The sequence below is a fragment of the Pelophylax lessonae genome (genome assembly GCF_965119305.1).
Source record: "Pelophylax lessonae genome assembly, chromosome: 4".
Classification (NCBI taxonomy): domain Eukaryota; kingdom Metazoa; phylum Chordata; class Amphibia; order Anura; family Ranidae; genus Pelophylax; species Pelophylax lessonae.
In genome coordinates this window covers 556,351,957-556,364,637 of record NC_138771.1, presented here as the reverse complement: position 1 = coordinate 556,364,637, position 12,681 = coordinate 556,351,957, and the positions used below count along the sequence as shown (strand labels likewise).

At 43.4% G+C, this 12,681-nt stretch overlaps 1 protein-coding gene across 1 annotated transcript in view; it reads right to left on the bottom strand.

Annotated features, from left to right (window-relative positions):
* IDO2 (indoleamine 2,3-dioxygenase 2) overlaps window positions 1–12,681 on the bottom strand; it is a 91,025-nt gene that overhangs the window by 43,746 nt on the left and 34,598 nt on the right. The window contains exons 4-7 of the mRNA XM_082256022.1: window positions 8,897–9,015; window positions 8,667–8,681; window positions 4,475–4,574; window positions 903–1,020 (exon numbers count right to left, since the gene is read on the bottom strand). Coding sequence (XP_082112148.1) covers window positions 903–1,020; window positions 4,475–4,574; window positions 8,667–8,681; window positions 8,897–9,015 — 352 coding nt within the window. The remainder of the gene's footprint in view (window positions 1–902; window positions 1,021–4,474; window positions 4,575–8,666; window positions 8,682–8,896; window positions 9,016–12,681) is intronic.

Here is a 12,681-nt window from a genome sequence, read left to right as displayed (position 1 = left end):
TAAAAATGAATTAGTGTTTTTGATTTGTGGTGCTCAGATACAGTTTATTTAATCTTTCAAAAAAATTAGAGAGAGAGTAGAGGACAGGTCAAACTTTCCCTTAAGTAAAATTCTGACCTAGGAAATGGTAGCTCTGTAGGGCTTTTCTTGTGCCTTGTCTGCTGTTAATACTTGCAGGAAAGGAAACCCAGTGAAATCCAGTTGCAGACAGAGGTAGTAGCACCAATAATAATAGTAGTGACAGTGGCAAGGACTAAATTTGGCCTTTTTATTTATTTATTTTTTTAATACTGTTTATAACATGAGAATTCAGGCCCCGTTCACATTGCAGCGACCCAACTTTGCCGGGCGACCTCGGAGCGGCCGGCACGGACTTCATAACATTGAAGTCTATGCAGGTCGCTCCGGGTCGCCCCAAAGAAGCTCCGGACCCTTTTTCTAAGTCGGAGCGACTTGTGTCGCTCCTATTAGAACGGGTCCGCAGCTTCTCTATGGAAGGCGACCTACGGCGACCTAACAGGTCGCCCCAGTGTGAACGGGGGCTCAATGGCAAGGTACAAAAAATTACATTGTAAAAGTGGCAATATCTCACTGTAAAAGTGTGACAGAACATCAGTAAACAGAAAACCTTAACAAATTTTGCCTCCTGTTTGGAGCATCCTTGCAACAAACAATAGTAATCATCTGAAATCAATTAGATACATTCAGATCTCCTTCAGATACTTTGCTTGTAGCATTTAAAGTTTGGGTTGAGTTACACCACACCTTCCATATCTTATAGTATTTGCGGGGGCAACCCTTGTGTTCATATATTACTTTTTCATAACTGAGAATCTGATTAACCGTATTAATCCATTGAGGATTAAAGAGTGGATTTAGGAATAATGTTCATGCTTACTAACCGTACATGAGATGGAGAGCCTCATTCATCTTGTTTATCGAGCGTTCCATGTCTCGCAAAGCTTTAAGCAGTGTTTGCTTATCATCAGACTCCACAGATTTCACTGCCTGGATGACAGCCTGCAAACACGACAGCAAGCATTTTTATTAAAAACGAATCACACTGAATACACCTTATTAGTTAAAGATACCCATATCTAGACAAGGTATTGTGGTGTGGTAAACATAAAAAGAACCAGTCACAACTACTCTTACACATGAATTTTAATATTTAGTCATATACAGCATTATAAATGGCATAGGTCTGTCTATGTAATTGAGACAGTAGCAATTATTCGATTTTGTGACCTCTGACCTGGCATAAAAAATGTTCTGTGCATGTGCAATAGGGACACAATGAAAGGCATTCTCAGAGTTTTAATGTAAAATCTGGAAGGCAAAATGTGCCTACGCAGTGGTCTGGTTTTGGTGGTGTTCTACAAAACAAAGGTTAACGTAAAAGGCTCACAACGTATTGGTATCAGCCGATGGGTGGCTGGCTGGCAGGTACAGTGCCTGTGGCTGGCTGGAACAGGGCCTGTGGGTGGCTGGCTGGCTGGTACAGGGCCTGTGGATGGCTGGCTTGCTGGTACAGTGCCTGTGGCTGGCTGGCTGGTACAGGGCCTGTGGGTGTGGGTGGGTGGCTGGCTGACACCGGGCTGCTGTGGGTGGGTGTATGGCTGTGATACACTCCCGACTCCAGACGAGGCTGTCCAAGGCGAGGGAGGCAGCCTAAGAAGGCAGAATGACGTCACAAAAATATCGGCAATATCGTCCAGTTCCGGGGGCCAATACCGATATATCGGGGAAAGTGCATATCGGCCCTCGATATATCAGCCTTGCCGACAATTGGTCTATCCCTAGTATAAATGTTGCAGCACAGTGTACCTGCAGTTTTTGTGTGGGTTAGTTGCACTTTGCCATAGACTTCTATTATATCAAGTGGTTCTGGTGCACATTCTGGTGAAAAAACTGAAAGGAATAGAAGTCTATTGCACAGTGCAGCAAACCCACACAAAAACCATGGGTACACTGCAATGCACCCATGGTGTGGGAAAACTGTTCCACATTAGCTTGAAAGCCAAGATGACCATTTATTACTACGTTGCCTCACTTACTACTGACCCCTGAACTCTACCTCACTTACTACTGACCCCTGAACTTTGCCTCACTTACTACTGACCCCTGAACTCTGCTTCACTTACTACTGACCCCTGAACTTTGCCTCACTTACTACTGACCCCTGAACTCTGCTTCACTTACTACTGACCCCTGAATTCGGCCTCACTTACAACTGACCCCTAAACATTGCCTCACTTACTACTGACTCTCAAATTCTGCCTCACTTACTACTGACAGATGAACTCTGCCTCACTTTCTACTGACCTCTAAACTCTGCCTCACCTACTACTAACCTCTAAACTCTGCCTTACTTATTAATGACCTCTGAACTCCACCTCACTTACTAATGACCTCTGAACTCTGGTTCGCCTGAGTTACTTCTGAGCTCTGCATCCCTTACTACAGAGTTCAGAGGTCAGTATTGACACAGAGTACAGAGTGCAGTAGTAAGTGACCTCTCGATCTCACCTCTGCACTGCGTACCTGTATTCTCCTTCTCCCTGGACTTTTCACATTACTCCGTATACTGCAACTTCAGCTACCCCCCCATTCTCCTATTCGCTGGGCCTTTAGGGGAAGCTAAATTACAGCTACTCATCACCCCCTCCTACTGGACCTGGGGGGAAGCTGGAGTTGCAGTATCCTGAGTAATGTGAAAATCCAGGGAGAAGAACAAAAGTTATTCCTATTTCTGTGGTTCCTCTAAAGCTGCACTTGTCACAGGCAGCTACGGGGAAAAGGCTGTTTGTTTATATCAGTGAGGGGGCAGGCACTAATGGATAGTAAGAGGAGTAGGGGGCGATGCTATGATTGCCTCTGATTGGCTTATAGACCCACCCCCACTGCTGTGTCAGCTTTAGCACCCCCCCCGGTATAAAGCCAATCACACTCGATCTTAGCTCCCGTCTCCTGTGCCGCCCTTTAGTACCCGCCCAGTTCCAACAAAAGCAAACAACATTCCTTCTGTAGCTGTCTATGAGATGCACAGCTGCAGGGGAGACACAGAACAGGGTTTCTCTGGAGCTGAGTGCCAGAACATGTTCCGCCACTGAGACCAAGCACTTGGGAGGCATGCACGGGGGGTGAATAGGGTGTGCCGAGTCACACACCGTGCGCACGCCTATTTCGATTTATGATCCGTGTATGGCCCGCTTAAGAGCTCGTCCGGTTTAGATACAAAGACTGTTCAGCATTAACACTCCTGTTAAATGATCTCACACTTGCTGAATATAAATTAAAGCGGAGTTCCGGGCACAAAATTCAATTTCTAATAATTACTGCATTGTATTCCTTACCCTCCGCTGAGTCAGAATTGGATATTCCCATAGTTTTTTTTTTTTTCACTTACCTGTTTACAGAGGTTTGTATACTCACCTTTCAAAGGACTTCCTCCCTCCTGCGCCTCGGCTCTCCTCGTCACTTCCGTGCCGCAATGCGTCCTGGGAGCTCCTCCTCGGCGCTCCCATGATGCACTTTGCAGTCACATGGGCGGCCGACCACTGTTCTCATTTCTTGACTCACAGGCCTACGCCCACTGGAATCAGGAAGAAGGGAAGACATTTCCCCACAACGGACTCGGCAATCCACAACAAAGATGGCGCCGCACATCAGAAATTATATAAAGTAAGATTTTATTCTTGCAAACTCATTATTTCACCATTCTAACCAGGATTAGCGGATGTATCGATGTGTAAGGGTGATTGTTAGGGGGAGATTGAAAAAAAAAAAACGATTCTGTGCCCGGAACTCCGCTTTAAATATTCAGGTGTTAAAAATATCCCAACTTACACAGCATTATACAAACTGTATATTTTCCTCAGTCCCAACCCTCTAGGAGCTTACAATCTAAGGTCTCTAAAATACATTCACATACTAGGTGCAATTTAGACACAAGTTTTTTTTAACCTTCTAGCACACCTATTGTGTGAGGACACCCATGAAAACGCAGAGAAAATGCAAACTCCAAGCAGGTAGCATCCTGGTTGGGATTCAAACTAAGGACCCAACTGCTGCAATGCAGGAGAGCAAACCACTAAGCACATGTTCATTGTGTAATAGCTAAGGCCTCCCCGCTTCCAGTATGACATTGCCTTTCATCATCAATTTTCCTAGTTTCATTAAATGCACTGCAAGCTCTTTGTACACAGTAAAAAATAGCACGAAGGCGTTCAGATTAGTCAGCAATGTTTGGTGTCATCAATAACTGTATAATGTTTCGAAAAAGCTGAATGTATCGGTGGTGGTGAAAGCAAACAGAAAACACATAACTGTATCCAGGCAGACTACACTTCATAGACGTCACTACTAGGCTTTCCCGGATCTATTTACTTAGCACATTTTATCACACTATGATAAGATCTCACAGTAGCAGTCTGAAGAACAGACTTTGTACTCTTTCCTGCCATTTACCTACCTTGGCTGCAGGGATGGCTGCCACTTCTACCAGCAAGGTGACCAGAACAAAGCCCTGCAGACTGTCACCTCCTGGAAGTGACACAATGGTGGATAGGTTCCTATGAACAAGACATAAGAAACATAAGCTATGCAGAGCAATTCCCCTGTGCAATGCTGGTCATACATTAGGATTATTCAACAGACACCAGCCTCACTTCCAATTACTGAGCAGTGCAGCAATTAAAGGTCCCTGTTGAGAAATAGCGGTTGTCATCCCAGACCCCCTGCCCCTGAAAACACCAGGTTCCTAGCTGTTATGTTGATCCAGTAGTTTCAGTATTTCTTAAAACACTGTTGTAGCGCTAACCCCACAGGAGCCGCTTGGTAATTTCAGTTCTCTGTTCTGCGCCTCGACAGCCCCTGTGACACACCTGGTTCATTGAAAGTTACTGCAAGCACTTATAAGAACATGAGTATAAATAACATTAACTTGGCTGTAAATTTGAACCAGGAAATAGACACAAGATGGTTTAGTGGTAAATGAACTCAATGTAATGGTATGGGTTAGAATAAATGGGGGTTTGAGCATAAATTAACACAAAGAAGGCAGACACAGACACAGTCTGCTTCAGTATAATCACTCTGCCAAGGTAACTTAATATAGAATTCTGAACCACTAGACTGGAATTAACTCATGAATCAGCAAAGTCAGCAACAAACAATGCATATAAACATGAACTACAATGTTAATAATACTATAACTAGTCTAAAGTACACTCTAGGAGAAAGGCTAGAATATGGTGCAATGTTCCCTGAGAGGTACCTCTTAGCATAAGTGATAGGGGAAGGTCTCTTTGTAGCAGCTGTAAAGGGACAGTCTTTAGTCCTAACTCCGCAACTGGCTAGCGTTGGGGCCCAGTTGTACCACTGGTGCACGTGAGAATAGACGCAGTCAAGACTGCAGGCAGCAATAAAGCTACTAGATGGCTGTATGGTCGATTCCTAAAAGGCACAGTCTCTCTAGCAGCAGATAGTAAATCCCCACCGCAGCAGCTCACCAGTCTCAGTGATTTTGCAGCTCATCATCCCGTCATACACAGCTCATAGTCCACTATCTGTTCTACACCTGGGTAGATCTGGCTGATGGCACCCCCAAACTCAGTGCTCTGGATCCCACTCAGGCCACTGATATAAAGAAGTGATGGAGCACACTGGACCACTGTGTGCACTCACTGATCTCCCTCACAGCAAGAGGAAGTTGTGTCCTGTATAGCCTTGCAAAAATGTAGCTCTTTGCCCTCCTCCCGGAAATCTCTCTTTGGGAAATGCAGTTCAAAAGTTCTCGATTACAGTAGAGCAGCCTTTCCTAACCTTCAACACAGAGGAACCCTTGAAATAACTTTCAGGTCTCAGGGAACCCCTGCTAAAAATTACTATAACTACATCTTATGACACATTAGTGTGATGGTCATTTGGAACACTGCTCCCTATGCTTGTGGTCATTAGGAAGAATTGCCCCCTTACAGATAGCTAAAAGGATCAATGGTGCCAATGGAGACTTATCTGAGAGGCAGAAATTGCTCATTGCTCAAGGAACTTTTGGCAACCTCTGGAGAAACCCTAGGGTTCCAGGCAACCCTGCTTGAGAAACCATGCGGTAGGGTCTCTCCTCTTGACTGCAGTTTCCACAGTGCAGTGCTGCCTGACTGAGTCAATTGAACTCTTCCTGCTCAGCAGCTCCCTCCTTTTGCTGTTACCAGTTAAGCACTGCAGGGCAGCAGCTACAGAGAGCAGCTGCAGCCAGTGTTTCTCTCACTCTCCATTACTAGAGAAGCACCTGGCTACACTGCCTTACAACAAGTTTGCACATTAGAAGATATGACTGCACGGTGACTTCTCTGATCTGCATGCATCCTTCAGGTCCATGTCTAAAAGACAAGTAGTTTTGTTTTTTATAGGAAGGTCAGTAATGGTAGCTCCGTTTTCAATACAGTTTTTCTTTATAAATTTTGCTTACAAGCAATTAAATGTTCCAAAACTACCAAATTGCAATATGTGAAGTTTCATCAAAATAAAGATATAAATGAATTACATGCTCCTGGACATTTTGTTATTTGCAGGCTTGAAGCCATCCCCTATTTGAATCTGGTCATCTCTGTAAACAAAACCTTCATCATCTGACTGCATTTGGGTGCCTACACATGAGTAACAAGAGATGAATGATTGTGGGGCTATGTAGCAGTTAACTACTTAATGACAACTAAGTGCCTCCAAGAATTAAAACCATTTCATCAAATACAATGAGATTTTCCAATATGTTATGAAACCTTTTTGCATTGGGTGTCTTTCCCTTTTCTATGAGAAAAAGGAGAATTACACTATTACCTTCCAAACAGGAATATATATTTTGTTGTGGGTCCTGATAGCACAGTAAAATATCTATGCTCAGCTTTAGATGACTTAGATTTACAAAAGCCACTCCCCTCCAGGGTAGTGATTCACTACGTCTCCGTGAAAGATCACATAACACCAGCAATGACCAATATGTTATGCTGCTACCTTCATGTCCTCAATAAAATGAGAAAGAGGCTCTGAATAGCCAGCATTCATAATGCCAACCTAACCACTCACTTGGAAAAAAGTATGCATAGACGAAGAAATAGTTTCTTTTGAGTATGATTTGCCCAACTATTTGTCCTGGTGGCCACTGTCACCCAGACAGAAGGTTAAGAGGAAATACTGCCTCCTATAGTTTTTTTTTTTACAAGAGCAAGGTGTGTGTGTGTGTGCCCAAGACTTGACATTGTTCTAATGTCTTGGTGTGCCTCCAAGAGAAAGTGAAGGTGAAAATGTCACCAGAAGGACAGAGATAGCCAACCCGATAGGGGATTTCAACCTTTCTGTGCCCTAAACAAAAAACCCATAAAACAATTCCAATTTACATACAGTTTGCATAAACAGCTTATATAGTCTAGGAGGAGTGAATATTTTATTGTGTAAAATACTATTTGGGGAGAGGGTGGCACTAAAAAACGTAACTGATACATCCTAGTAGGTTCTATGAAACATGTATAATATAAGCTGGGTAATCGCTTACGGACCTAAAGCTCATAAGCGTTGGTGCCCTTGTTTTTTAGAACTATCAAAAAGTTCAATAGGGAATAAACAATAATGATCCACAAAATAATACATCATTGCAGGTCCATATGATAAATTATTGGATTTGTTGGAAGAAAACAAAGGGCATTAGGCCACACTACTCACGACTCATGGGCTACGCTTTTTTAGCCGAGACAAGGGCAATTTATTTTTACCAGGCCACAAGGCCTGGCCATTGCACCTTACACTAGAACATTTTTTTTAATGTTTTATGCATATATATCTTTTAGTTTGATTGTAGGGTGTAGGTTTTTGAGCCCATCCTGAAGTCTAGTGGAAGGAAGTGTGGCCTTTAGGTTCCTTCCACCCCTGCCTTGGGGGGGTCTCTTTTTGGAAGAGCCCCTCACCTCATACTGCTTGGTCAGCTTTGTCTGTGCATGAGGAGCAGGGTCTGCCAGGTCCCTAAGTGTGGCTTGACCTAAGTAAGTCTTGTACACCAGGGGGGTCATGAGAAGGGTCATTCCTCTTTGCGAGGGGACCATATGACACAACCTAAGGGCACTAAAAAAAAAAAAAAAGTGTGGCTTGACCTAAGCGAGTCTTGGGCACCAGGGGGTCAGAGAAGGGTCATTCCTCTTTATTAGACTTCACTGAAAATTGAAATCACTGATCACTATGGATTGATTTGCACATGATAGTGCTCTTTTTTTAGCCATAGATGTGATTGCAGATTTTAAAAAAACAAAACATGTTTTATTTACTGAGCAATGAAAATAGTGATAAACCAAGAAAATGTACAATACACTATCATTTATCTCTTTTGATTTACTGGGGGGTTATCTGTAAAGACAGCAGGCTTTCCATAGACTTGTGTCAATTTCCAAAACCATTTGTTATTGGCTGGTACAGGTGGCCCTCATATCTATGGGTAATCTTACTGAATAATTTCATGGTAGGAACCTGTAGAAGGTACTAACTCTCTAGAGCTCCACAGCATTTTATCTTATACACCCAGATGACCATGGCAATCAGTACCAAATTCCCTGTCCCCCAATATAGTAAACCTTCAAGTACTTCAAAGAGTTGTATAAAAGTAATTGAGTTTCACTTACTCTATTGTTAGAGGCCTTCACAAGAGTCCCCAGGAGCAAGGGAAGGAAGGAAACAAACAATTAGTATGAACAGACATTTTCCAGAGGTTATCTCAACACGATAAAACTTTTTAATGTGCCCAAAAGCTTATTGTGTAAGATTTTACAATAGAACATATGTGTTCTATTAATACCAAAAAATAAAGACTTCCTTATGTGTTTAAAATGAAGAGTCATAGAGGTGATCTTACCCCAATGGGTCTTTCTTTTTCCAGTTGGCCAAGACTAAATCAGCATGGACAATGATTGACGGCAGATCAAGAGCTAGTGAAATCTGATGATAGGGCACTGCCAGGGCCCGAGGTAGCACCTGATGGAATATAAAAGCTTCATTATAAACAGGTTTAATAAAAGAAGAATTAAAATCCAATTGGTAGATAAATTATACTTATAGGGACCTTTCACATGTTCTGTCTGGATCCTTTTATGAACAAGCATTCTTTTATGAACAAGCTGTAGTAAACTGAACACAGATGTTGCAAACTGAACTAAATTGGGCTAAATGTGAACATACAAACTGATGTAAATTTTTTTATTTTTTTCAAATTATTTTTATTTTTTTATTTAAAACATATATATGAACAACCAAACAAAACAGTTGGCATAAGAAAACAAAGGTCATGAGTAGCTGTTCTCATCGAATGCACAGAACGATTGTGCAGTAGGAAAATCATTTAAACAAGATCTTATACATGACAATTTATAACAGGTGTAGATAATGTACACAACTGATATGTAGGAATGAGTGTTCTTCCTGTTAAGAGCAAAATATACAACAAGAATCAGCAAGTGGAGCCCTAAAACAATGCCACTAAACAATTGTAAACTAAAACCAAACCTACTGTTAACGGTATAATTAAAAAAAACTGATAGTTCTACCTATTTCTTTCACAAGCAGATCATACCAACATCTATCCTGAATCTGCCTACATAAGCATATCTGAAACAACCTCATAAGCCTTGCAAGTGTACCACCCTCCTAGGTAGGTGCTAGAGAGTACATCATTTTTCAGATTCCCTGCTTACCAGGGGAGCTATCAGGCAAATTTAAGTGCTCTGCCTAACGGGGAGCAGTGATCCATTGATAGGATCTGCTCAGTGTGATCCGATGCTGTTAATGTTGTCTGCCTATTTCACACTGGTCCAATAGGACGAAGCTTATTGGACAGTGGGAGGAAACCTGACAAATGGGAGCATGGGTGTAGACACAGCCCTGGCCATTGGCAGAGGAAAGTACCTTAAGGCATGCTGGCTGACTGTATTTATACCAAGAGAGCACGTGTGCACGGGGTCTTTGGTTGGAGAGTGGGGTTCTGGAGGGAGGGGGCTGCTGTCGTTCCTCTGTACAGGCTGCCATGCGGCCTCAGGTGGATGGACTGAGGGCCGGAGTTACAAAAGCTAAAACCCAGATGTCCTGCAGAGTTGACTGAGGGGGGCATATACCTGGAAGGATCTGTTCCTGGTTACTGTGAGTACAGATCCATGTCTAGTGGCCTGTTTAGTTAGGGCCATCCCTTCAAGCTAGTGGAGTCAGTGGACAAGTGCCAACTAAAGAGTATACTGGTTAGTGTCCTGAAGAGTCAGTGTTCATTGAGTCTGCTGCCGGAGCGAGCAAAGGACTTTTTCTTCCATACAGTATGGTTCAGTATAGGGTCTGCTATCAAGTTCAATCAAGTGAGGCCAAGTGAAAGTTGTCCTCCTCTGTGCAAATTGGAGTATTCCGCTAATCCCTTCGCCTATCCAAGTTCTACCAATAAATACAAAAAACCAAACACCCTAGACTGGTCCTTGGATAACGAGCGGAAGAGCGTGCAGGTAGTCATGTGAAAATACCCAAGTCTCTGGCTGCAGGATAATCAGAGGGAGGCCAAGGGAAGACTATATTCAGCAACCCCTATGGGGGCAGTGCTACACAAGATTTGCGCAGAGACAAGGGCTAATGGAGCTAACCCTGGGACCTGTAAACAGGGGTCCCATAATTTATTACATTTAAAAGGGATGCCTCGGGATTTCAGAATATGCCTTTCTTTGAGTAATGTAGTTTTGACTTGAATGTGCCACTCCTCAAAAGTAGGAGTAGGAGGGAGAGGCACCATCCATTTCAACAGGATGCATTTACGAGCCAGGAACAGCAGGCGAGAAATCGCAGTCCAGGCATGGGACATAAATAGTTCTTCTTCGGGAAAACCCAGGATACAGATCAGAGGGCCATTTTGAAGGGATACCAGAAAAGCTTGGTTAATTACCAAAATTATTTTGTTCCAGTAGCATACAAGTTTAGAGCATTTCCAGAACATGTGTAGGTGGACAGCTGGAGGACCCCCACATCTGAGGCAGTCTAGGTTCTCTCTACAGTGCCACTTAAAAAATTATAGCAGGGTTCTATGTACCCAATGAATTACAAAGAGTTTAGACAACCTCTGGGTAGGGGAGATGGAGACTAAAGGAACCTGTTCCAAAATATAATGCCATGTTTTGGCATCTATTGTAGGGACATCTGATGACCAATCCCTTCTGCCATGAACATGCACCGTTTCATGAAAATAATGCACCAAGGACCCATACAGTAACTCACAAAAGTGAGTACACCACTCACATTTTTGTAAATATTTTATTTTATCTTTTTATGTGACAACACTGAAGAAATGGCACTTTGCCAAAGTGTAAAGTAGTGAGTGTACAGCTTGTATAACAGTGTAAATTTGCTGTCCCCTTTAAAATAACTCAACACTTAGCCATTAATGTCAAAAGCGAGTACACCCCAAAGTGAAAATGTCAAAATTGGGCCCAATTATCCATTTTCCCTCCCCAGTGTCATGTGACTCATTAGTGTTACAAGGTCTCAGGTGTGAATGGGCAGCAGGTGTGTTAAATTTGGTGTTTTTGCTCTCACTCCCACATATTGGTCACTAGAAGTTCAACAATGCACCTCATGGCAAAGAACACCCTGAGGATCTGAAAAAAAAGAATTGTTGCTCTACATAAAGATGGCATAGGCTATAAGGAGATTGCCAAGACCCTGAAACTGAGCTGCAGCACGGTGGCCAAGACCATACAGCGGTTTAGCAGGACAGCTTCCATTCAGAACAGGCCTCGCCATGGTCGACCAAAGAAGTTGAGTGCATGTGCTCAGCATCATAACCAGAGGTTGTCTTTGGGAAGTGCTGCAGAGATTGAAGGGGTAGGGGGTCAGCCTGTCAGTGCTCAGACCATACGCCGCACAATGCATCAAATTGGTCTGCATGGCTGTCATCCCAGAAGGAAGCCTCTTGCAAAGATGATGCACAAGAAAGCCCACAAACAGTTTGCTGAAGACAAGCAAACTAAGGACATGGATTGCTGGAACCATGTCCTGTGGTCTGATGAGACCAAGATAAACGTATTTGGTTCAGATGGTGTCAAGCGTGTGTGGCGGCAACGAGGTGAGGAGTAAAAAGACAAATGTGTCTTGTCTACTGTCAAGCATGGTGGTGGGAGTGTCATGGTCTGGGACTGCATGAGTGCTGCTGGCACTAGGGAGCTACAGTTCATTGAGGGAACCATGAATACCAACATGTACTGTGACATATTTAAGCAGAGCATGATCCCCTCCCTTTGGAGACTGGGCCGCAGGGCAATATTCCAACATGATAACGACCCCAAACACAACTCCAACACGACCACTGCCTTGCTATAAAAGCTGAGGGTAAAGGTGATGGACTGGCCAAGCATGTCTCCAGAGTCCAGACTTAAACCCTATTGAGTATCTGTGGGGCATCCTCAAACGGAAGGTGGAGGAGCGCAAGGTCCCTAACATCCACCAGCTCCATAATGTTGTCATGGAGGAGTGGAAGAGGACTCCAGTTGCAACCTGTGAAGCTCTGGTGAACTCCATGCCCAAGAGGGTTAAGGCAGTGCTGGAAAATAATGGTGGCCACACAAAATATTGACACTTTGGGCCCAATTTGGACATGTTTACTTAGAGGTGTACTCACTT